Source organism: Cyanistes caeruleus, chromosome Z, assembly GCF_971803275.1.
Source record: "Cyanistes caeruleus chromosome Z, bCyaCae1.hap1.1, whole genome shotgun sequence".
Lineage (NCBI taxonomy): Eukaryota > Metazoa > Chordata > Aves > Passeriformes > Paridae > Cyanistes > Cyanistes caeruleus.
The window spans coordinates 73,296,118-73,323,282 of NC_141732.1; the positions used below are offsets into that span (position 1 = coordinate 73,296,118).

A 27,165-nucleotide genomic window follows, 5' to 3' on the forward strand; every position below is an offset into this window, starting at 1 on the left:
GGAGTGAAGTACTGGCTGAGGGAAGGAAGTGCTGCAGGGAGAGCAGTGCTCACCAGACCTGCTGTCCCCCAGCCAGCTCAGAGCAGGGCTAAAGTGGCATGCTGTTTGAATGCCCATGGTCTGATGTACTATTTGCCTTGAGTGAGTCAGCAGGTTCCTAGACCTGCTCATTTTACTTCCATTTCTCTATTCTGTTCTGTTCTGTCCTGTCCTTGCTGTGGCTGTAGGTACTTATCTGCAGGACTGACACTTCAGACTTGAGTTAGAAGCACCTCCCAGAGGGCCATACCTTGTGCAATGTCATCAAATGTGTTCAGGTTCACCATCCGTTCCGCTATTTTAGCAGCCTTCGCAACCTTGCTTAGAGAATCAACGTGCTGAAGAAAAAAGAAAGGAAGAGAAACTGTATTTCCTGACTGTTTACAGGTGCCTCAGGCCTCATGTGACTGGAAAAACTTGAGTCCTTTGATCTTGAATACAGATTAATTTGAAATGTGTTATACCAGCATCTAATGATACAGGTGCTTGAAAAAATGTAATTGCTTTATTATAAATTTAGCAAAATGCCATCCACAGCTGAGCTGTGGTAACTTCAGTGTTTATTCCTGATTTAGTTCAATACAGGTACTTACCTATAAAGGTAGATAAGTGTCTTGTCTTTCAGGGTAATTCCTGACAGGATGCCTTAAAAGGACATACATGACTCCTCCCCCATCTCACTCTGTGTAACAGTTCATCAGATTTGGTAATGAAATCAGGGGGGCTTAATCATGAATGAGCATTCTCTCATCTCTACCTGGAGAGCACTAAGGTCTCATGCATTAAGTAAACACCACAAGATTTAGGAGTCCTTCAGTAAATCACCGGGTAATTCCAACCTGATCCATTCACACTTCCATGGACTAGAGGAGAAAAGTGACCCCAGCAGGGGCATTTGTCTGTCAGAAGGTGGCTGGTTCATATGCTTATCTGACAGAACCCTGTGGCTGATCACCATATCTTACTAAACTCCATTCTCAATTATTTTTTTGTGAGTGTGCTGTCTATACTCTGTATGTGTATGTGTTACCACTGGTGAAATGCAAACTGGACTAACTAGAAAGAAGAACAAGCAGTGTGGGTGGACAGCAGTGGGAAGGACAAAGCTTGAAAGTCCGAAGTGCTGGACCATATAAGTATGATGTCATCACAGCTCTGTGCAATTATGTCAGAATGCCAAGGCATATACAAAGTGCTCTGAGAGCTTGCTGCTCTAAGTACCTGAATCCCCATCCACTACTGCTGCCCTAAAGCCCCACCAGTGTTTCAAAGCCTTTACCCTTCAAACCTTGCTATGAACTGATGGCTGCCAGCACAGCAAGATTTCCTTCATAGTGACAACACTATGCCACCCTTGACACAGCTCAGAGAGTGCCCTGAACAAGAAAAGAAAAAGTGAGAAGTTTGACCAAACTACACCACAGAGTCACAGTCAGAACCAGGAACATGACTTCATCTTATGTGTCCAGCCCTCTGATTCTTTCCTGGGCTCTACAGACTTGAGGAAGATTGAGTCTCATCCAAAGAGCATGAAATTAATATGGCTGCACAGAGATAAGAAGACAAAAGAGAAAAAAAATTCTATAAACTGTTACATTTTTTATAAATCCATGGTTTGCTTACACTTCCAGTAACGTGTGCAGTCCTCTTTTCCCATCCTAGAAAAAATTAAGTAGAACTTGAAACCAAATTCAGGGAAAAGCAGCAGATCAAGGCAGGGGATTCTGCCCCTCTGCTCTGGTCTGGTGAGACTGACCTGGAGGACTGCATCCAGAGCTGGGGTCCCTGCACAGGAAGGACAGTGACCTGCTGGAGTGAGCCCAGAGAGAAGGCCATGAATAAGAGCATGAGCTGGAGCCCCTCTCCTATAGAGACAGGCTGAGAGAATTGGGGTTGCTCAGCCTGGAGAAGAGAAGGCTCTGGGGAGACCTTAAAGCACCTTCCAGTGCCTAAAGGGAACCCACAGGAAGTACGGGGAGAGACTTTTTATCAGGAAGTATAGTGACAGGGTGAGCAACGTCTGTTTTAAAATGAAAGAGAGTAGATTTGGATTAAATATTAGGGAAAAAAATTCTTTACTGTGAGGGTGGGTGTTGAGGCACAGGCACAGGTTTTCCAGGGAGGCTGTGGACATCACATCCTTGGAAGTGTTCTAGGCTGGGTTGGATGGGGCTTTGAGCAGCCTGGTCTAGTGGAAAGTGTCCCTGACCATGGTACAGTGGTTGGAATGAGATGTTCTTTAAGGCCCCTTCCCATCCAAACCATTCCATGAATTTATGATACTATGATTCCACAAATTTTATTTTTGGGGGGTGTCAGTGCAAAGCAGGCCATACATTAAAAAGAAATAAAACAAAAAACAAAACAACCTTGTAAATGCAGAAACAATTCAATTATTCAATTTTTTTTTTTTTTTCCCTGCAAATCAGGAAACTCTCCAGATGAATCCAAAAAGTTTTAAGTCATCTTTTCTGTCAGGTAGCTATGCTGTTAACAACACATCCATTACTACATTGTTGACATTATAAGTGGATGAGAGTAAGATATTTTCTCTTTATATCCTGTCCTGTTTCAGATTTGATTTATTCTGTATGGTGCTGAAATAAATCTTCAGAGGAAGTGCTAGGCCTAATTTCTCTTCTTCCAAAAAAAGAATTCTTTTTGAAACGCATTTTTCCATCTTAGCCCAATTCTAAGCCAGCTAGCCAAATACAAGGAGAGCTCATAGGATAACACATTTGTTTTTCTCCCTTCTGTGCATAAATTATTTTTAGAACAGCAACAATGTTAATTGAATCATATGTAAGATGGATAATTGTCGCTCTATTAGGAATGGCGGGGAATGAGCAACACAGACTCTCATGGAGTCGATCAGGAGAATGTCTCATAGTTTATTACTTCAGCTCTGTTTTATAGACTGATACGTGGAAAGTACAGAAAGGAAACTCTTATTGGTTAACAAACCACTACATCACCATCATTGGTCAGTGGGGCACACTACCCTCTTTCTCCTGCAAAGAAAACAAAAGACAGACAACAACACCTGCAAGGCTGTTTTCTGTCTCTGAGGATTGTTTTGAATCCTCACATGAATTTCCCAGGCCAGCTTCTCAGGCAGAACTGAGAGAGCTATGCAGCCTGTAATTTCACAAGCTCTCTGTTTCAGAATTAGCATCCACAGATAACGGACTAGTGCTTTGGAAAAAAATGTCTTGGTCTTTCTCTGTAATTCCTTATCACTAATTGTCTCGTATTTGCCTCTAAGCAGCTGGCCAGTTGCAATAAAACTGAAGCATGAAAAAAAACTTCTACTGGTGTGTAATTGCGTATCCAGGAGACAAACCCCAACTGAAATCAGTGCAATAACTGATCATACCACTAGCAATATATACACTGTGACTAGAAGAGCCCCTGGTTTGCAAAGAAAGAAGCACAGTACAGGGATGTTGTCATCTGTTGCCCAGCCAACACCTGAATGTAAACACCAACTGTAAATCCCTAATAAAGTCCACCAGCTCGAATCATGTCAAGTAGTTATTAAATTCCGTAACTGTACTCATGTCTTCATTTACACTCTTTGCCTTAAATTCTGATAAACTGCAAACAGAAAATTGAAGATAGAGAAGCCAGTAACAAACTTAAGCACTCCTCAGGATGGCCAGGAACAGGCGAACCATAATGTGAAAGTTAACTGCATTCTAAATTCACCTGTTATATAAAAAATAAAAGTAGCCATCATCCAAGAGCTTCCAAGGGATATTTATGACCCTGTGAGCTGTCTCACCAGGCACATCTCAGATAGGGATAATGCTACTGTGAGATAGACGAGTGAGACAGAACCTCACAAGATTCAGGGATGCACATTTTTCTGTTAAATATAAATTTTGTTTGGACTTCTTAGGACAACGATCAACCACCTCTGTTTCAGAGGAGATTATAGACTGTTCCACTGTAGAAAGTTTCTGCTTTAATTTCCTATTTTAATTTAATTTCTATTTTAATTTTTTCCCTAACTGGTTGACATGATCTCTATTTCTGTTGATACTATCCTCTTCCTTAGCAGTCTCTCTATCTCTTTAACATTAACAGATAAATATGCTAAGATTTTCTAGTGTTGTATACTAAAGCTTTTGATTTCTTGTGATATTTTTCATACCTATGCCGGTTTGCAATCAATCATCTTTGAAAGGCAGTGATCAAAATCACATATCACTGTTCTACTCCTGAAAAGGTATCAGCCCACCTTATATAACATAAATATCTTCTCTGCTATTCATCACAGGGTAAATTCCAGCAACAGACTTGTCTCTCATAGCCACATCACAACTCACCAATACACTCATGTTTCTCCCTGTCATTACAGACTGTAAGCCTGCTCCTTACCAAAGATTGTTTAGATACTCCAAAATTAAGTCTTCCACTCCACCAGTCCCTCCCAAGCTGTAATAATAACCACTTTTCTGGTGTAACTATTAATTGCCTAACAGCACTATAGCAATACTTATAAGAATTCCAGATAGATTACCTTTCCTCTACTTTCCTTGTTCAAGAAGAAAACAACTTGCTTTTCATTAAAAAAAGAGATGAGATTATTTGGACACAGCCTACCTTTGGTAAATATGTGCTACTTTATTCCATTTCATATTTAATCCCTCTGTGTTCTGTATTTTTTTCCTCCTTATTAATTCTGTTGCCTCATGTGCTGTAAAGGTCAGACTGATGGTACCATTTTTACCTCTCTTGAATACAACATCCTTGTTATGGTCCAATCACATTACTCCAACCCTTTTTGCATAGATTCATTCAAAATCCTTAATGTCAGACTTGTTTCATGCCTTGCCATCTCAGGGTATGAGGAGCAAGCCTGCATCAATTACATTAAACACTGCATTTTGCTTCTGCCTCAAATACTGTAATTTCTAAGCTCATTCAAGAATGTAAGGAGGGTTATAGATCAGACCAAGCATGTCTCTGGGTCAGGACTGTGGAATCGTAGAATCATCTGGGTTGAAAAAGACCTTTAAGATCATTGAGTATCCTCCCTGTAATCAGAACCATAAACAGATGGTACAGGAACAGAAAGAGCAGGACAGGCAGATACAACACTTCTGCCTAGTTATCTCTGCTTTCAGGTATTTTCAGCTCAGACAATTTTGTATCATTCCACTTTGGTATTCTGTGTTGCCAGTGGTCTGTGTTCTGCCTTGACGATACTGAGGAAAAGTTTCAAATGTTGTATCACTGCTATTAGATGTAGCATACCCTTTCCCTGCTAGATCCATTTGAGAGAAAGGCACACAGAGAGATTTCTAGGAGTTTCTCATCACAGTCTCCAGTCAAATAATTTCTATTATTCTAACTTTTATTCCCTCATACATCTTCTTTATAAAATTCTCACCCTTCCTTCTATTGAAATCCTTGTTTATCTCCCTTCTTTTCCTGTTGTCCGCCTCTATCTTCTCCTTTGATAAACCACGTCTTTCTTGCTTTTCCTAATTCTTCAGAGCAATGCACAGCTTCATTTTACTTCTTCTCCCCTAGCAGGAAGCTAAAGCTCTCCTCTCCTCTCCTCTCCTCTCCTCTCCTCTCCTCTCCTCTCCTCTCCTCTCCTCTCCTCGAGTCTCCTCGAGTCTCCTCGAGTCTCCTCGAGTCTCCTCCCCTCGAGTCTCCTCTCCTCGAGTCTCGTCTCTTTATGTTTGGCCACATTTTTTAATGGATCACATCCTTTCTCTCCTAGTCATGCATTCCTTTGACCTCTTATTCAGTACCAATACCAATACTGTTTTCTCTTTTCATTCACTACATTTTCAAATCCTCATCTAACTCCTACCATCATCTCCAGTTGTGGCTCTAGTTCTTGGAGCTTCTCTTTCACGGTCTCCTACCATAGCAACAGCTTTCATGAGAGACCACCAGTGGCAATAGCCACTCATTTTATCTTCTTCTTTCCCTTGGGTTAAATCTGTTGCTATCTCAGTAGCTATCACAGTTTTTCTTGCTAATACTTAGCCTGACCAGAACAATGGTGGAAATTAATTGTGGCTTCTAGCCATTGATCCAGATCAGCCATGTCTCCTGCTTGATGTTCCACAGTTCCCTTCAGCAATGGCCAAGCACACTTTGGCCTCAAAAAGTGCTCCACTGGAAAAGCTGTTTCAATTAGCATGGTGTACATATGTAACATTTGAGTTAGGAGCTCCACAAAACCTGCTTCTCCATTTGCTGACTTGAGGCCAGAAATACATTCTGATGCCATCAACCTTTAATTTCCGTATACCTACATCTGAACACAGACACAATGACTGTAGTAAATCTGATTTGAGCTTTGAAGCATGTACTTCACATTGCATTTTTTCCAGTTAATAAGGGAAGAATTAATCAGAATTCATTCCATATAATTCAGGCTGGTTGACCAGCTTCACAGAGGACCTCAGTTAGGGACACTGGCTCTGCATAAAGAAGCTTTTCCTTTCACTTATTCAGTGCACCAACTTTTTGGCTTCCCTTCAAGCCCCCTGGAAAGTGTTAAAGTCACTTTCAGGAGTCAGCTCCTATTACACACACTAACACATATGTGTGTGTGTGTGTGTGTGTATGTCTATGTCTATGTCTATATGTGTATGTGTATGTGTATGTGTATTTCTTACTTATGTTGATATATCTACACCTATTCTAGGAGCAAGTTATGAACTGATTCCCATGATTATGTATTATGATTCTCAGGGTATCTTGCTCCAGTCATTATAGAAATTATTTCAGTTTGCCTTCTAAATCATTTACCTTAGACTGGGGAAGAAAGAACCAACCAGATAAACCATAACAGAAACTTCCTGAACCCCTTGAAAACATTCTGGAACATGAAAAAAATCTTCCAGGGTTGCCATATTGTCCTACATATCATACACTCAGTGTATTAAGTGGGATATTTGTAAGACAGGGATACTGTCACTTTGATAGAATGAACTGCGTCATTCCCACAAGCACTCCTCAGCTACTCCTGACTCTGGATTAGGAGTCAGTATCACCCACACAGAAAGGTCACAGCATGAGCTCAGGTCATGGCAGGTGTTAGGACACCTGATATTCTGAGAAGCATGCCACTTAGATATCTATAATTAGAAAATGTATGAATTGTAGTTCTATAAAATCATTAAAAATCAAAATTAAAAAATAGTGAAAAGTGTTTTACTACAGTGCTGTATTTTGAAATAATCCTAAATTTCAGCGCCTTTCAGATTGAAACATTGTTTGTAAAACCATCATCACTTACAGCTCTTAAAAAAAATCACAGGTGTTTCTACCTATTTAGTTCTCTTATCCCTCATATAATCAAAAATGTGACACAAACACAGTGCATGAAAACCAAAAGCTATATATCTCACTCAGTAATCAGGTTTGAAAATAAAATTATGCAAAATCAAAATCCTGTTTTATGCAGCACAAGAGAAATCCTGTTTGGGGAACACAATTTCTAGCAAAAAGTAACTTCTCACTGTTTCTTAAAGGTGTTATTTGCCCACTAAGACGACAGCCAGCATGACTTGCTTTCACCTAACTTGCTCTACAGATGCACCCACCATCACTTGGAACTGCCTTTTCCCCCACATTATGCAACATACCGGTGGCTCCACATAGGATAACTTTCTTCCAGTTTTCTTTTCTTCTTTCTTTGCTACAGGTTTTGTTTTTTCTTTCTCTTTTGCCTTTTCCATTCTCTCAAGTTCCTCCATATAGGTATCATAGATATACCACTGAGAGACAGACAGAAGCAGGATTTATCAGGACCTGATCATATTCCAGAGAATAGCCATCTACACCATCATAAAAACATGATACTCATCGCAACAGTACCACTGCTGATGGAATTTGCTGAACATCTGCCTTCTTGCATAAAAAATGAAGAGTTAACATCCAAGATTTTTCAAGCATGATGGGGCATATCTTATTTTAAGAAGACATTACTGCATTCTTAACAATTTCTTTCCTCCAACACTCTTGCTGTTTTGACTCCGTCCATACCTTTATTTTTGAAGGACTTTGTGTTTGGCGAATTTTTGTCAATTAATTAATTTCTAATTATTAATAATTATTAGTAATAAATTTCTAATTAATGATTCCTGTGTTTAATAGGAAATATGCATTAAACATTTGCTTTATGACATTTCTCATGTGGTATTGGAAAATTTGGACTCCAACTCTGCAGCATATGATCAAATGGAAATTGAGAGCAGTTTTACATCTTCTGCTATGCCACATGCCACACACGTCTTACTCGGGTAGATCCAAAAGCAATTTCTCTTAAGAATTATTCATTAGTATTAAAATTCTAGTATTGTATCTGAAGCAGGTATATTTCTTTCAGGACAAAACAAAAGGCAATCTGACACATATTTTAGAGTAGGGAGCATGATTCAAACATAGAATATAGATTAGAATACTGGAATAAAGGTAGAAGAACTCTTTAGAAGAAAGAAACCCTTTATTGTGTTGTAAATTTGCAGGTAGAAATTAGATGGAAAGATGTTCCAAACATCAAGGAAAGGACAAAAGATGAGACAAGTATGAGAAGGAGAAGAACAGAAAAGTCTGGAATAGGAAACTGTGAGCATAAAAAAGATAGGACAAAAGAGATGAAGGAAAAAAAAGAGTTTATATAAAAACACTATTTTAGACCCACTAAAAATTTCAACAATATAAAAAGAAATCAATGGAAAACGTTTCCTCTTAGTTTTCAAACATTTAATGCAAATCTTAGTTAGGGGCTAATTAGCTTAAGGACCTCTGTTCCAAGTCTCAGGACATCTCACTGTCAGAATTAAAATGGAAGAAAACTCCAGGTGGAGGGAGGCAAGATCTAAGGCCAACTACTCCGCAATTTCAGGTTCAGGAATAAAATAGGTTTTAACCTGACAAAGATAACTTTCGCTCCCCTTCCTATCATTTCCCCGTAACAGCATATTTTAAGTCGGTGCCATTATGTTACAGTGTCTTCTCCTCGTTCCTATACTCACTGGTAACAAAATGATGTTTTCAATACCACTTTGATACACTAGTTTGAAACAATGTTTAGATCTGTGACAAACACAATTACGTTTTACAAATATCTGTTAATCAGCACAATTGGCAGGATTCCCCTTCCACTGGAAGTTGTAACGTACTTCTTGTGTGAAATTTCATTCAAAATAATTTTTTCTACTTTTTTAAGGGATGCAGAAAATGTTACAGATCCTTTCATCATGAATAGATAGGCACATATCTGCTACACAAAACAGAGTAAAGTCTCTTGCAACAGGTCTTCCATGTTCCTTATGCTGTGGTTCTCATTTGGTTAAACTTTGGGCTTTAGAAACCTGTTTTGCATACAGCTAAACCTAGACAAAGTAAAAACCCAAGTGCTGCATATGCCAAATTCTTAACAATACTCCAGGAGAGAGCTATGAAGCTATGTCCCTAAAGGAGACATACCCTGCAAGCTACAGCCCACCTCTTGCTGAATACGAAACTACTCTCAACCTGTGGTTTCCCTATTTCCACTCACTTAAGACTCTAAAGCAGACAGGTCAGGGTGGCTGGCAAAAAATAAACCAGTTGAAAGCATCTAAACTGCTTTAATTAAACTAATTTAACATTTAAACTTAAAAATATAAACCATGAGCAAATTTCACCTATTAAGGCAGAAGAGAGGGTCATACTAGTTTGTTGTCAGATTCAAACCAGAGATCAAAGCCACAGTAAAGGAATTCATTCCATTGCAAGGAATGCAAACACAATAATTCGGTTTTAACCTTCTCACATTTCAATTTCCAAAATATTTTCTAAAAAAACTTTAAAGATGAAAAGGAGATAGATAGATAGATAGATAGATAGATAGATAGATAGATAGATAGATAGATAGATATAGATATAAATATACCTGGTTAACATTGTCTGAGAATGTTTCAAAAGGTGCAGGGTCAGTTTGCAATCCCTTTTCCTGAAAAAAGAAAAAGCATTGAAGAAGCAGGATCTCAACATTGAAGCTCTCTGCAGTACCATAGTCCAGTGGTGGAAACAGTCTGCATGAATAACTTGATATCCAAATGACACTTAGAGCACTGCACAACACTATCATGGTGATTGTGCAACTACAAAAGGATTTTGCTGTGGACTAAAAGCATGTTCACTAGACCTTCTGATTTTTCCCCACATACTTCTAATATTTCAGTAGTTAATTTTCAAAGAGCTCAAATGTGGGGTTTTTTTTTCACCTCTACCATTTGAAATGTTCCAATTATGGTATCAGTTATGACATCTTATCAAATTAGAAAAGTTTTGTCCTGTATGTAAAACAGCCAGTTAGATACAACAGTTAGAACAAAAGAATTGAACAGAATGAAACTTATAAACAATTCATGTGATGTTACTGAAATAATATTTTTACCATCCTTACATCAACATTCTGAAATAAATTAATATATTTCTGTGAAACATTACTTTAAAAGAACAGCATCTTCTTCTGAAAAACTGATGTGTCAGAACATTTTTAAGAAGCTGCCTGTGGCACTTCACTGACCTCTGAAATGAAGACATCTCAGAGGTGGCACATCCTGTACAGCACACTGCAGTACTATGCAGCTATTTAAGGTCTATATTCTGCTTTCAAATGCAGAATCACACAGAGACACAAAAGCTTCTCCCAGTAAAATCATTTGGAATATATGCAGATGTGGGAACAAAGAAATAAGATATTCCATGGCCTCCACTGGGATTTTTGAACAATGCAGAATCTTAGCTCAAACTTCATAGCAAGCTTTCTACTGCTGGACAAACTCTCCTGAGATCTTCTGTCTCCAGCAGCACAGTATATATCTCATATATCTGTCCAAGTCTATCATATGTAAAGACATCTAACCCTAGGTGCAATGGCTATAAGACAACAGAGGGGTTCTTTGGGGAAATATAAAATCCAATTGTAGCAAGGAAAACAAAATAATTTTCTCTCTGAAACTTGAATCCCTGATGTAGGAAACTCCTTGAGCACTCTATCAGGAGCCAATAACACTAGGACTGCTCAATCAGAAGGCCCCATGAAAATATGCTCACAAGGAACGGCTGTAGGTTCAGAAAAAAGCTTACAGAAAGAGAGTAAGGGTTGGGCCTGTACTTATTGGAAAGTGCATGCAGAGTGGGAAGGACATGTATCATGTGCAAGAAGTACAGATTTGTCACACTTAGATAAGTTTGTTACTGTAGTACCCATGCTTAACACAAGCACAAACACATTTTTCCCAGCCAGCTCCCAGCACCAGGCCAAGAGTGGGCTGCTCCTGGAAAGCAGGACAGCTTAGGGCTTATGCTCTACGGCACAGGGCAGGAGCAAGGACGAGGGAGAGGTCTTCCATGTGGCTTCCAAAAGGGATGTATTCTCTTGAAGGATCCAGGGAGGAAAGACAAAAGATACAGGGGTACAGCAACTTATATGTGGGAGAGGAGCAAGGGGAGTGTACAAATAAATCAACAGGGAAGACTTAGGGGAGCAGCACAAGGTGGGGTTACACAATACATAAACCAATGGGGAACACAAGGGGAGGAGAGTGGGCACGTAGTTCAGTGGGGCTTGGAGGAATAGGGGAATTCCAAAGGGACAGTCCAGGCAGGGGGTTGGCACAAGGGAAGATTGACAGCTTAATGGGAGGGGGAACAGGGAACATTCGGGAACAAGGGGCAGGTATCAGGGTGGATTGGCAGCCGGGGTAGGAGGACGCAACTAGGACTAAAGCATTAACAGGTGAGGGGGTACAATTTAACAATAAAGAAGGCAATTGAATCAAATATAGTATATATATATATTATCTATATCTATATCTATATATCTATATCTATATCTATATATCTATATCTATATCTAAAAAAACAAAAATGCACTGCAACATTTCCCCCTTTTTGTTTTGAAAGGAGAGGGAGAGATTTTTGGGAATATTACTTAATAGTTTACAAAACTAAAATTAGCATTATTAAGCTAAATTAATAAGCAATATAAAAGCACTTGAGACTTAATCATAAGGGATAAAACATCATAAATTATAGAACTTAAATGAATGAACACATCTTCACTTAAAGAATTAATAGAAAATGTAAAATCACTACTATTAAAATTAACATTAGTATTATAATCTACTATTAAATAATAACAGAAATTTACTTAACAAAATAACAACAAATTCTTAACCTTCATATTTGAAAATCTTGTCCCTTTATAACAGAAAACTTAACCCCACAGTGCATTTGCTTTGCTTTGTGGGGTACTAAAAACATAAGCATCTGATAACAAAATATATTAAACAGATAGACATAAAGAAAATAAAACCAGAAACAAACACTTAAGAAATTTTAACAAAACTGAAAAGACTTTATAGTCTAATCTCCTCCAGTTCTTGATCTTGTCACCAGGAGGGGAGCATTTCCTTAATCTCCTCTTCACGAGGGGCACAATTCTTAACCTCTTCATAAAGAAGGGCACTGTCCTTAAATTCCAGCTCCGGCTCCGGCACAGGTGTTATGGGTGCTGCTATTTTGGATGTTTCAGCTTTCCTGGGGAGGGTGTGACCCATGATGGAAATGGCACAGCTTGGGAAACCATTCTGAGAACTTCAAGGGCTATTAACTGGGAGTGTGGGAACTGGTTGGGGGTTAGAGAAAGGTCCCTGGCAGCTGGCACCTTGCCACTGGGGCAAGGGTACCGAGGAGGTTGTGGGGAGCCAGGGAGTCGGTAGCAGCCCTGCACCTCTTGGTGGTTTGCTCCCTCCAGCCTACCCGGTTTAGGGGACAAAGGGTTAGGATCAGAGGATGAGGGAAAGGGGGCTTTGGGAAGAACTGGGGAAAACTGAGATGGTTGCTTTTCCACTTTCCCATCATTTTCCTTAAGGGATAACACTTGCTCCCAGAAGTATCTCCTGCTTTTGTTAATTACTGTCTTTACTTCTCTGGGGGACACATGTGGGAAGTGGAAAAACAACCATCTGACAAAACATTTTAACAAACCCCAAGAAAACTTCAGCCCTACTTCCACCAGGGTTCCCACAGCTTGGATAGGAATCTCCCACTGTTGCCCTGACAGACAAGCATCCATGCTGTCAGGGACAACAAAATCCTCCCTCCCCTGTGGCAAAAGATGAAACTTAAAAGAAAAGGACCCAGTGACCACCCTCAACTCCCTTTCCACTCAGGGCACCCACCAACCCCCCTTCTTCACACAAACCTCCTTGTGAGCTCCCAGTCCATTGGGACAGCTCACCACTCCATTGGCCACTGAAACAGAAAGCCACAAGCGAGGTTCCCTGCCCTGAAGTAATCCTCCCTGGAGGGTTGCTACTTCACCCCTGGGAGTGCCACCAGCCAAGAAGTGGTGTACTCACCCAGGGGCACTGACACTGAAAAGGCTTCACTCCTGGAGAATCCTTGATTCCTGGGACAGCTGCAGCTCCCAGCACCTGGGAGGATTACTTCAGGGCAAGAGACCTCGTCTGTGGTTTTCTGTTTCAGTGGCCAATGGAGTGGTGAGTTGTCCCGATGGACTGGGAGCTCACAAGTGAAAGTTGTTGTCCTTTTAATATATGGGAACTTACATCTCTTATTAAGAATTGAAGTCTCTTAATAAGAATTGAAGTACAAGACCATAAAAGTACACGGTGACAAACAGAAACTGCTTTCACACATTCCAAGTACTCAGCTGCTACCCTAACATTGCTCAATACTTTTTCAGATGAGAAAATACACATGAAAAATATCATATGCAAGTAGAGGCTTAAAGATTTACAGTAGCATCAAAACTTTTTGTAGGCTGTCCAAGAGCTCATGAGGCAAGAAATTTTCTGTTGCCATTTTCATCACACCAGATGTTTTACAATAGTACAACCACCATACCTTTTTTCCTAATAGTATTGACATGTCACAGGATATGACACAAATACAGGTGATCTACATGTGCTCACAAAGGAAAGATCCTCCAAGCCACTGAAGGAAACAGCAACATACCCGCAGAGGATTGTGATATGTAATTGAACCTCTCTCAATGAAGTTGAACCGGTTTGGAAGCTTCTTCTCTGGTGTTTTTGGGGGAGGAGGCTCTTCTGCTTCTTCTGCCTCTGCTGCCTGAGCTGCTTCAGCTGCTTGTGCCTCCTCTCCCTCTCCCTCTCTCTCTCCCTCTTCTGCAGCCTGAAAGAAAATAGAGCAGTGACTCTACCCTGAGAGAACCAGTTGTCTTTTTCCTTCTTCTCAGACTGCTGGATTTCTGCTGCCTAGTGTAACAGAAGATTCAATATTTCAGATGCAAATTGTGAGACTTCCACCACTCAAATCAATGAGATTCTGAAATGATATCTGAATGGGAATATAGACATTCAGGAACCGAAACTGCTTTAAAACAAAGCCTGACATGATAGAGATAATATAGCACAGTTGCCTTTGGTAAAATGGACTCAGGAACAAGAAGATTTTTTTAGAGTCCCATTACCCTGTGTTTTCATTTCCTTGCTAGACAATGAGTTTCACCTGAAACTCTGACACTGTGTGTGTTCTGACACTGTGTGCATAAGAATGAAGTTCTCACAGACTACTCTTTTCCTATCAGCCAGCTGCCTTGAAATAGGGCCACTGCTTTCATTCAGTTATGCCTGCTGCTTTCACCCCTCCAGATTTTGTTTTTCACCAATAGACATACTGTCCAGAAAGATTCCAGGTCTCAACAAATTACACTTTATTTTGTTATAATGTCTGGATAAAGCCAGATCAGTATGACCCCCGTACTCAGCTCCTACATCTGAAAAAAGGCATCCGGACAACAGCTGCCTAGCAGAACCTGCAGGTTCTCACCTACAGCACTGACATCTCAGACATAAAGTAATCAATCACAGAAGGAAACCCATTTTATAGTAATGTCATTTAAAAGCTAATACTAAAAATCAAATGGACAGCTCTTAGATGGCGATAGAGAATGACCTCAGCATCTCCTGTGGGTTCTTCTTCTTTAGTCTCTGCCTCTTCAGTTGCCTCAGCAGAAGCCTCCTCAGGAGCCTTTTCCTCCTCAACAGGAGCCTTTTCTGATGAGAGAAAGGATATGTGAATGAGCCCAGAATAACAGGACATCTTATCCAATATTCTACAGATCCTCAGTCTTCTGGAGCATTGATATACATATGCATCATTTCCTAATGCTGTATCATTAGACAACGCAGTAACAAATCCCCACTTTGGAGAACAACTGATTGCTCAAAGCCACAAAAGGTGACAATTGTATTTCTAGAATTCATCTGCAAGACTTCTGGATGAACTGAAATAAAAAATAAATCTTTTGACTCAAAGCAAACTTCTGTAACCCATTTCTGATCTGAGTAACTCTGTTTATGGGTATCCCTTCAGCTCTGGACCTTTCTATCCTCCAGAACTGTCTGCAGTTATATACAAGTACTAAGAATGTTGTCAAGGCACACAGAAGTTATAACATGGTTATTCTTATTTATATGGATAAAAATCAATATACCAGTCTTGTTAGAGAATAATGGATGTCTACATTCCAATCACAGCCTTGACTGCATAGCCATGCTAGCACTGAGCCATTAGAAACTAATTGGTTTGGAATCTATGAAAAACACGGGCAAAATTCCATGATTTCATGGCATTGAAGATCCCATTAAGCACTTTACCCTACTTGAAATCATCATGCGTAGTTTGTTAAGTGTAAAATAAAGGAGGCACTGACCCTCAGAAGCTCCAAGAACTACGGTCGGGAGCTTACCCAGTGTTATCATTGTGCCTGGAAGTTACCACCCTGACAGAACACTCATTGTGACAGAAATTCTCCCTTCACAAACAGTAGAAATACAATAAAATCACTAGCCAGTACATCCTCCCCAGCAGAAAATTCAAACCTAGAACTCTTTACTAATAACAGAGCTTTCAGTCTCTGGTTAATGCATCTTTTTGTCTGAACACCTAGCGGTGTTGATAGTAGCTCAGATAAAAGGTCCAAGTAGTTCAGGGCTTTGTATCTCACATTGTCTGAAAGTAGATGTCTTGGTAAGAATTTAAGAATTGGTCATGTATGTGATAGTTTCCTGAACAAAAACCCAGATTCCAAACATTTCTGCTTTAATACTTTAAATCATGTCTGAATTTTCAAAACAGGCTAAGTATTCTAGACATGTATGTCCAACTAATGTAGTGAAAGATGTTTCAAAGACCATAAGTTTGAAAATTTCAGTGCTAGCATTCAAATGACTCAAAAAACACACACCATTTTCCAGACTGGGGCAAACATCTGGCTGATAATTTTTCTAACTTTGATTGCCAACAAGGATGCAAGCAGAAGTTGGAGCTGTTTAATTCTATGGTAATGCAGCATGATCATTCCATCGTGTTGAATAAGAGGAACCAGTACCTATCTGAAATTTATTGTGATTTCAGACAATAAAGCTACCTTCTTCAGTGCTTGATCTGATACTCTGACGTCTGCCTTCATCTGAATCTTTGTGTATCAAATATCCATTCAAAGTGAAGTGAACGGCTGTTTGATCCATATCGTCCACTATTTTGTATGCTCGTTCCTACAAAAGAAGAACCCAACCAAATCATAGAATCCTAGAATCCTGGAATGGTTTAAGCTGGAAGGGGTCTTAAAAACATCTTGTTGCAACCTTACTACCCTGGGCAGGGACACCTTCCCCTGGCCCAAGGGGCTTAAAGCCCCATCCAATCCGGCTTTGAACACTTCCAGGTCTGCAGAATCCATAATTTCTCTGGGCAATCTGTTCCAGTGTCTCACCATCTTCACAGTAAAGAACAGCTCAACCTGTATAATTTAGTTTTGAGCTGTACCTAAAAGCAATCAGAAACCACAAAAGAACACAGATGCTTCAATGGTTTTTTCTTATATATATAATTATTTACTATGTGAAGCGCAGCACAGTACTGAGCCCACTTCAGTCATTGTGGAGAATTTGAAGATATGGATTACTGATCACCTATCTATATACCATAAATATGGAAAACTTCAGCTCCAAAAAGAAAAGAAGGGCTTCATTTGATTCCACAAGACTGATTTTCTTTCTCTGGAATTGTGTAATGGTTGGTCAAACAAGAACAGTAGCACAGAGGTGAGACAGACTTGGGAAGATTTTGCTTGGTTTTCTCTTCCCTTAGGTGTTGGTTTTGACAAGGATAATTTTCTTCACAGTAGCTACTGTGGGCTGTAGTTTTGATTTGTGATGAACACAGGGATGTTTTGATTATTGCTGAGCAGCGCTTGTGGAGTTCTGTTCCCCACCCCACCTCATCTACCTGACCACAAGGATGTTCCATACCATGTGGTGCCATGCTTAGCATAAATCTGGGGGGAAAAGAATGCTGTGGGGAAGAAGAAAAATGGGGGGGATGTTTGGAATGAACATTAATATGTTACCAAACAACCATTAAGTTTCCTGCTTTCCTAGGGATTGCTGAACATCTGCCTCAAGTGGTGAACAAATTCCTTGCTTTGCTTTGCACAGCTTTTCTTTCCCTATTAAACCGTCTTCATCTCAACCCTTGAGTTTTCTCACCTCTACTCCTGATTCTCTTCTCTGTCCTACCATGGGAGAGTGAGTTAACAGCTGTGTGGGGCTTAGTGGCCAGCTGGGATTAAACCACAACACCTGCCTAAAGTCAGGAATAATTCAATGCCAGATTTGGAGGAGCTGTTCCCATGCCCTTTCTTTCAAGGTGTGTAATCCTTCCCAGGGACAAGTGGGAAGCAAAGCCATCACTCCACCCTTCCCGTGTGACTGCCTTTGTTGCTGGCTGTATATGGTAGTGGGAGAAGGCTGCTCCAGGGTAATGCAGTGTGTGCCTTGCACATATAAATGTGAACATGTGACTTTGGATATTTTCTGGCTGTCTGTTGCTCACTCCTACTCACCATGAATAAAGCTTGTCAGTGGTTCCACAAAACACATTTCTGAACTCTCCTATAATTCAATCTCCACATGTGGACACTAAGGCATAATTCTTACAAACTGAGAAAACCCTTACTTTTTGTCCTTTAACCACCACAGAATGGAAAAAGTAACTACCTGAGATTAGCTGCATTAATTATCTTCACTGACAGATCTTGTTCTGTAATTGTCATATCCTACTTCTAAATAAATGCATCAATGCTTTTAGACTTCTACCCTCTATAAAAACCCTTTAGGAATCACTGGCAGTAAATATGTAATAAGACGTAGCCACATTAAAAGAAAATTTACCTGGTTATAAACCAAATGAAAACACAAAACCAATTAATTGAGAAAAAATCCAGTTTTATGAGTCATGTCACACTTACTTTAAAGCTGAATCTGACGATATCCCTGGGAACATGGGGATTATTAGCAGTCAAGGTACGTGTAACTTCCTTTTTTAACTCCTTTGGAATGGAAACAAAATAGTATTGTAAATGAAACTTCACTACTAATACAATGTACAGCAACAAAAATCACCATGTTTATGCTCAGTTCTGTGACGTTCAGTTCACTGCAGATACCTCATGTGCAGGTGATGCCACCACAAGAACAGTGCTTGGGACCAACCTGTCTCAGAGTGGAATCCAGAACAGTCCTCCTGCTTCCTATCACAGTATTTCAGTGATTCTTGATTGTGACTTGATTTTGATTCTTATCTAAGATATGGTAGCACTTGGAAAATGCTAGCTGCATTCTATAGGGTGAGACAGAGAACTCATGTCTTTAAAATTTACACTGTCCAAAAATAAATAAGCTCAGTAGCAGTACTTTCAGGATTGAACACTGTGAACAAAAAAAAAAGTACTGCTCTTAACTGTTTTTACTGTCTGAGTTGGGGGATGTACATAAAACTTCCCTTTCACAGCTAGTTTAATGACAGAGAACAATGCTAGAGTTTTATAAGACAGTGAGAAGAGAGAAAAAACTGCAGTTGGAAGGGTGACCAATTGAAATGTTATTGAACCAATCTCTGAAGAAATAGCAATAAAATTGTAGGACACTTCCCTGTCCTGTCTATTGCACACAGGCACGTGAAAAGCTCAGGGTTGGTTCTGGGTCCTCCTAAAATGAGTGAAGCCCCAGCCCCATTTCCCTTTTGGATTAGCTCCAGTCAGTTACAGTGGTGTAAGCCCAGAACTGGGTTTCAAAGCATATTCTCTCTGTTTTCCTTTTGAAGCCATTTCACTCGGTACTGCAGACACTTCACTTGCACTTCAGCAAGTACTGCAGTTTCACTCTTGCAGAATTTACTCCAAAACCAGTGGGTAGACTTCTGCTTATAGAGTTTCATACATATCTCAAGACAAAACAGGCGTTGCTTTACTCACAGCTTCAGGAAGCTCCAGGTGATCTGGGGATCTGGCTGCAGCCCTTGCTGACAACCCGTCCTCTCCTGTTTCAGGAAAGTCACCTTCATCCTAGAACATGAATGACAAGCTCAGTAATGCAACAGGCGTCTGACAGTTTTACTCCTTGCCAAAGCAGCAATTCCTGAGGCACAGAGCAAAGAGTAAAAACAACATTCCCCCATCCATCTTTGCTTTAAACAGAGCAGAAGAACACAAATGGCAGGCTAAAATCTGAAGATTTTCATATGGCTACACTTGCCAGCAAGAGTTCAGTGGGTTGGAGGAGCTGCATCTGAAGATAATTCCTGCCCTTGCATCTGAAGATAATTCCTGCCCTGACACAAAACTAGATTAACTCCAATAACAAAACTCAAGTGATTTCACTTCAATCTCAGTTTAAAAGTTGGCAATTCTGTTTCCCTTGCCATATAATACCCAAGGGTAATATAGGACTTAAGGACTACCCAAGGCCACAAGCCAAGAACCTGCAATTACTCCTGACGTATTATTCTATAAGCTATGCTTAGAATTTAGTTTGAAATACAAAGCTGCAGAGATGTGGCTCCTGGAGGAATGTTAACCAATTTCTTGCAAAGGCCAGTATGTCTCCATTCTTCCAACAACAGAGTACAGCCCTCCCTGAGCTAGCACTGTGTTGATTCCATGATATAAGGTCATTAAAAAGAAAATTAATCACTGAAGGAATGAATTTCAATTAATTGTCCTTACCAAAAAAACTGTCAGAACACAAAGCTGCTGATTAAAGTGCTTAACTGCTCCAGGCAGTTTTCCCTTAATTTCTTTCTCAGTTCAAAATGTGTAATGAGTTGATTTAAAATAAATCAATCATTCTTGTAAATACTGTTCTCTCAGGCCTGCTAACTTTACATTCATACAAAGCTGAGGATGAGTCCAAGGTGTAAGTACAGCTTATGGCTGAAACTGTAGAGGCTGGAACCAGCAATGCTTTGCTACCTACAGAACAACACAAAGGTAAAAAGCACAACACTGTGTCAAAATGTGCAGTGGCTGAAAGTACAGTAAATTTTGCATAATCCAAGAGCCCAGGGAAAGTCACAGGCTGCAGCCTTATTTCTTCCCCCACAGGAGCTGAAATGAGGCAAGCTGTAAAGAAGGTCAGGCGCTCTGATGCACAAGAGACGATGACTGTAGAACAGTTGTTTGTGATTTAATGCTCTCCACAAGAAAACCTACTTGAAGGATATTTATTATACACAATTTGATGCCAGTTAGTTCAGTGGCTGTTTTTCCAAGTGAATCAGATAAGAATTATTGTGGTTTTAACATTTTTATATATGATTCTCTTTTAAAAGTAAGTAACTTTCCATTTTTAAATGGTGAAAAGAGGAACAATTAATGAGACTGTGATTCATCCCAAGAAAGTGAAAAGCTGTTTATTATTACGCCTGTTTAAAGGCATGTAGAATGTTCTTCCATCCCTGTCAATGAAGCCAAATAAGACGAAGGTAGATTAAATCAGGTTATTATAATAATTTATTTGCTCAACAGTAAAAACATTATTGTGAATCAAAGAAGTTAAGGCTTTTTTCTCTAAGGCTTGTACTTCTTTGTTTAGTGAATATGGGCTATACTTTAAATTTTCTAAACTGAGCAGGCAGTTTTCTCACAGTCTGAGTCTGCTTGTATTTTGGAATCCACATCCCAAACATTTTATTTAATCTTTTCATATTGCATTTTACCCAAATTGTGCCTTTCTGTCAGGAGACATATTTTGTCCTAACTTGTTGGTGTATTTCCTTTCTCTGTGGAAACCTACAGCAAACTCTTACTGCTAAATCAACTGATATTTTATCAACTTTATAAAAAAGAACCTCATTTTTCAGGCTAAATCTTTTTTGCATCTCAAAGCTAAAAGAAGGAAATAAAATTTTTTTAAGACTTGAGAATCTTACCCGTTTTTTACGTCCAGCTTTACCAGCTTTTCCTGCCTTTCCTCCTGAAGGTCCACCTTGGCCCTAAAATGAGAACACATCCAACGTAAACTTTCAAAGCACCTTTTTTTCGAACTTAACCAAAGCAGAATAAAAGTTTGATGCTTGCTCCAATGGCTATGTTTTAAAAGCTGAGTATTACAGCATTCGTCTATAAATTATCTGAAGGAACAACAGTCACTTTCACAACACAAGACAGCGATTTTTTAGCATAAAGAAATGCCAGGCTCTGTCCTAGTACAACACTATTAGACTGTCCTACTCTGTTATACACCCAAAGGTCATACACACATTTTAGTGCCTTGGTCAAACATACTAAAAGGTTGCTCCTGTCCCAGATGCTTGCATAGCAAAGGGAGCTCAAAGACAACAGATCCACACCCACAAAGTCATGAGCACTGAGAAATCATGGAAAACACTGATGAACAGCTGGGAAATTAACCACTGTCAACCCCCCTGCACACATGAAAGCACAGAAAATTTATTATGACAGGCTTTAAGGAAAACAATTAAATAGTTGTTTATAGGGTGCCTTATAGAGGGAGACTACCCTACCCAGAATCAAGGAATAACAGAACACCATTGACAAAGCTTTGTGAAAATGTAACAGAAAGTGAGAAAGGAAATGAAGAGGATCCTTTTGGGGAGATGCTGAGGGACAGACAGGATCATGAACCCTGAAGGAAGAGAGAGAGCTGATAAATCAAAAAAAGGAAACAACACTAGAAACCTTGGCAAGAACAGTTTCGGGATGGATCACAAATAACATTTGATGGTACAGATGAAAGAAGCAGAGGAGTTACTTAGAAAAATGTTTGACTTTGTGACAGAAAAGAAGGGGATACGAGACAAGAGGGAAGGAAAATGAAGGGGTGGGAGAGCAAGCTCCCATGGGCCGATTGATTTTCTTCAGAAGAACATTAGTGTGCCTTTCAGTTCAGATCAAAGTTCCACCTAGCCAAATATCTGCCACCAGCACTGCCCTAAAGAAGGCATCTATTCTCTCCAGAATGACCTCTTAGCTTGCCACAGGGACTTGAACTCAAAATGCTATCCTTTCTACTTCATATCAGTGAACCTTTCTCCACAAATTTATTCTGTGATTTTGGAATCCATGCACACTTTTAGCATGCACAACTTCCACATCAAGGACTCCTGCAGTACAACTACATTGTAATGCAAAGAACCACTGCTTGAAGTCTGCCATTTGTTTCTCTCACCTGGTTACCCTAGTTCTTCTTCTGGAAAGCCCAGTTCTATCACAGTATCTAGTCTTCCTCTTGTCTTCCATATGTCTTAAGAACACTTTCAGGAGCACAGGCCTCCACAGAGGTTCCTACACTCTCCTCATGATTCCCCTTGATTATGAAAATTAAATATTCACTTCCACTATGACTTTCTATGTATGAAACAACTAAGCGGCCATAAGGACTTCCACCCTTTCCAATCCCCAAGCATTGTTCATCAAGCCCCGTTACTTGTTAAGACTTGACAGTAAGAATTCAAAAAAGAAATATTTGCATAGGAGAACAAAGTTCAGCAAAAATGTGAGACTGTGTCTCTGTGTTATTTCGCTTTGTACAAGCTAAGACACATAAATCTGCTGTTACTAACAAGGCATTAGGGATTATCTTTATTCCAGAAGATACATATTAAAAGCTATGAAAAATGAGCAAAACAATACATTTTCTATGCTTAGAAAATATTCTGTGCTTAGAAAATGTGCCTAATTTTGAAATACAAATTTTTGTAATAAAGGTGGAGAAAGTAAAAGTTATAACATTTTCTTTATGTTCCCACTGTAGGCTGATTACAGAGCAGAGAAGCTAAGAGGTCCCATGTCACAACCACTACTGAGATGACTGGATCATGCAGCTGACTTGTCCTCCCTATGTGATTGCTTGACAATGGTTAACAGAGGGCTCTCTCTGACAAGGATCCTGTTATGTGTGAATTAGATATGACCTAAACAGATTTTCAGAGCAGAATTTTATTCAGATCCAAATAAAAATCAAATTCTTAATTTCAAACATGAAACAAAGTCTACTTACTATTATCCTTTGTAAATGTATCTACAGAAGCATTCATCTATTAGCAAAGGCACTGCCAAGGCAATCTGAGGATAATTGGTTTTAGTGGTTGCACAGATTTAAATTAACATAATCCAAAGAGCCACCTGTTTATAATTATCTGCAACAATATTAAAATCCAAAAGTGAGACCAAAGAAAAGCTAGAGCTATGAGTACACCAGAATGAAGCAGCACAAACCCTGATGTAGTGGTTTCACATTGATCAACGTGGGGAAGAAGTAAGGAACCACCCACAGAAGTGATTTCTTTAGGAGAAGCTGTTGGGAGCTTCCTCTGAGCCTTGGACAGGCCAACAGATGGCTAGTTCTGAGAACCAACAACATTTTGCACTATTGAGAAATTAGACCCGCCTTTGTGAATTCCACATTTTAAAAACCACAAGCCCGGGAACTCTTTTGCTTCCAGCCTCGAAAGGTAGCGGAGCTCTGGTAGGGCCGGCACCACTCCCCCACAGCCTATGCTGCATGGAGGAAGCTGGGCTGGACTCCAGCAGCTCCCAGACGAGGTATGGAGGCTATGGAGACCCAGCCCCAGGCTGGGCCGGGACATGGTTGCTGACATCTCACCAAAACCCCCTCCCCGCGACCCGCACGGACGGCTCCAGGCCGAGCCAACCCTCCCAGTGGCTGCCGGATAGACGGAGGGACCCAGCCGGCCTGAAATCCAACACCGTGACTTCTGTGGCCACTGGGAAAGAGATTTAACCCTTTCGCTACATAGATGAGACCTGCAGACCTTGTTCCTCTTTCCAGGGAGAGAAAAGGACAGTGACGACACGTAGAAAGACAACATGAAAATACCAAGGTCAATAAACAGTCAAGCTTCAGGTGGAAGGAGAATGAGGAGATGCTGAATGGGGCTGAAATATTCTTTTGGTAGGGCCATGGAGATAGACAATGATGTACTGAAATATCTCCTTTAATTAATGAGAAAAGTATGGGGGATGAAGTATTCAAACTGTAGATGTGAGCAGAGGCATCCACTGATGAAGCCAAGCAGATCCCATGAGAAGCTTGAAAAGAGAGAGAGATGAGAGTGATGAAGGCCCTTTTCCCCCAGGGAGAAAAGAAGTACACTTCTGTTTCCGGAGATGATCGCAGAGACAGATGAACAGAACCTTTGCCTTTGAACAACTCTTCCTTAAAATAACACCCTATGAGTCATGGACATGTACCCATGGACACACCTTTAAGAGGGCTGTGAAAATGGGAGGAATTTCGTGATGCAGAACTTTTCCTGGGCAGCTGCTATTCATGGAAATGAAAAGCCAAGAGAACGCTGTTCCTTGTAGAGAAGTCTCCATGGCACGGCAAGAGAAAATTACTCTCCCTACAAGAACTGATGAAAGATTATTGTATAGTTGGTACTACTTTAACATCCCAGGTTTTGTCTCTACGTGGTCAGTTGGGAAAGGAAAAAGTTGGGCCAGGGGAGGAAAGGTGTTCTGGAGGTTTTATCCTGATGCTTCTTATTCTTGTAGTCCTTAAAGAAACTTAATAAAGTTTCTTTATACCTTTTAAGTTTTAAGCCTGCTTTGCCCTTCTCCTAATCCATATCTCACAGCAAGAAATGAGTAAGTGCACTGGTGATTTTAGCCAGTGCTAAACCTACCACATTATTTGGTGCATTGGCTGGGAAACTCAAATTGGGAAATCTGAACCACTACACCTGATCTGTTTCCCATACCATAAGGAACAGTAGAGTAGAATTGTGGAGTAGAACATGAACATTTTTCTAATCAGCCAGGTACCTGTGGCAAGTTGTCTGTATTCCCTTGTCTTTGTACAGGATCATGGTTCTACAATTGGTATTTATTGATGCAGTACAGGCCTGGTGTGACGGAGAGACCCTGAGGAGACTCAGGATATGGCACAGAGGAGTACAGGCAGTGGGTGGTAAGACATACTTGACATCACAGACCCCACAGCTGTAAGCATCTAACCACTGGCCAGTTAGAGAACTGCAGATCTACAGACAGGTGAACTGAAGAAAATCTGGCTTAGCGGTAGCAAAGAAGATAAAAAAATAATATCTAGCACACTGAAAAAGCAACATATGCAGTAGTATCAGGTGTAATGTGGAGCACCAAACCAATGGAAAAAGGGAAATGTAAAAATATGTCTAACATATAAAAGAAATTCCAGATGAATTATGGATGTTAGCTTTGGAACAGGCTGCAGGGAGCTGCAGAAAATGCAGGCCCATGGCCTCTCAGTCCTGCCTGAGAAACTAGCCTGGGAATTCAAAGGAGGATTTCAAAACAATCCTCAGAGACAGAAAACAACTGCCAGGTGCTGTTTATCTGTCCTCTTGTTCTCCTTGCAGGAGAGGGTCAGGGGCACAGTGTGCCCCTGACCAATGATGGTGATGTAGCACTTTGCTAGCCAATAAGAGTTTCTTTTCTGTACTTTCCACGTATCTGTCTATAAGACAGGCCTGAAGCAATAAACTAAAAGAATTCTCGTGTTGAGATTCCCTTGAGAGTCCAGTGTCGTTCTTCCTAGCCGTTCCCAATCGGAACGACATCTGGTGACCCCGACGTGATGTTGAACCGACCCCCGAGGTCCGGTAATCCCAACGTAAAGTGCAGCCGACCCCCGAGGTCAGAAAGCAACCAACGTGATCTGCTAATCCCCTGAGGGTAAGCAGCGAGCGGGAAAAAGCCAGCCCTTCCCCCTAGAGGGGTAAGTGGAATTCTCCCGGGCTTTCCTAGAGGAAGCTGGTTCTGGAAACCAACGGGATAGTGGAGCCCTGCCGGTGAGCGGGCTTGGAACGACCTATCTTGGTGAAGCAGAGCTCAAAATCCTGGGTCTGAGCCGATAGCGTGTGCATAATTGCATTCGCGGAGCCGCCAAGATAAAGTCCTCATAATGGGGAACTGTACTTCAGCTGATGAACAGCTTACCTACCTTGCATGGCAGGAAGCCCTGCCTCGCATGGGACTCAGTGTTTCTGAAGATGCCATGCGCGCTTTATTTCAGTGGGTTAAAGAGCAAGGTTTTGATATAACTATGGACAATGCCTTTGATCTCGAACTTTGGCTGTCGATAGAGAACCATTTATGGTCGGAATTCATTAACGGAGATATCAGCGTGTGTAGCCTGGCAGCCACTTGGGGAGTGCTTTTTAAAGTGCTGAAACGGAGCCAGTCTGAAGACAGTGAAACCGGGATGAGAAACTTTGATGCCGAAAGTTCCTTCGTTGTACAAGATAAGGGACCAGGAGATGAAACCGTGGATGAGCTGCATAGTGTTTTTTCGGCTCTGCCCGGACCCTCGGAGGACTTTGGCGGCGAGAGAGAGCAATCTGCAGCCCGAAAATCTCCCTCTCCAGAGAGGTTTGAGCGGCCGCCATCCGCGGAGCTCGGCGCGCAGGCTTTGCCAGCAGAGGGGCCTCCCTTCAGCCCCCCCCGCGCCTGGTGCCGCCGAGGGGCCCGGGCGGACAGACCCCCCGTGTACCAACGCGGCGGGGCACGCGGCTCCCCCCGGCAGAGGAGCGGCGGGGGGAGGGGAAACAGCAACCTCGCTCCCCCTGCGCCTGCCTGCCGCCACCGGCTGCGGCCCGACCGGCCACCAGCCGGCCGCGAGAACCCCGAAAAAGCCGAGCCCAAGCCCAGATCGGAAGCCGGGGCCAGGCCCGTGGCGGGCATCGCCCCCCCCACGCGTCCGAAGCACCGGCGAGAAAGCGCGGGGGGGGGGCCGG

At 41.0% G+C, this 27,165-nt stretch overlaps 1 protein-coding gene across 3 annotated transcripts in view; it reads right to left on the minus strand.

The window, feature by feature from the left end:
* The window catches only part of DNAI1 (dynein axonemal intermediate chain 1), a 144,666-nt gene that overhangs the window by 107,178 nt on the left and 10,323 nt on the right, over nucleotides 1-27,165 (minus strand). For all 3 annotated transcript variants that reach the window (XM_023944152.2, XM_023944150.2, XM_023944154.2), the window contains exons 2-10: nucleotides 21,334-21,396; nucleotides 19,379-19,468; nucleotides 18,374-18,454; nucleotides 16,493-16,619; nucleotides 15,016-15,116; nucleotides 14,053-14,232; nucleotides 9,953-10,012; nucleotides 7,659-7,790; nucleotides 290-377 (exon numbers count right to left, since the gene is read on the minus strand). In XM_023944152.2, coding sequence (XP_023799920.1) covers nucleotides 290-377; nucleotides 7,659-7,790; nucleotides 9,953-10,012; nucleotides 14,053-14,232; nucleotides 15,016-15,116; nucleotides 16,493-16,619; nucleotides 18,374-18,454; nucleotides 19,379-19,468; nucleotides 21,334-21,396 — 922 coding nt within the window. The remainder of the gene's footprint in view (nucleotides 1-289; nucleotides 378-7,658; nucleotides 7,791-9,952; nucleotides 10,013-14,052; nucleotides 14,233-15,015; nucleotides 15,117-16,492; nucleotides 16,620-18,373; nucleotides 18,455-19,378; nucleotides 19,469-21,333; nucleotides 21,397-27,165) is intronic.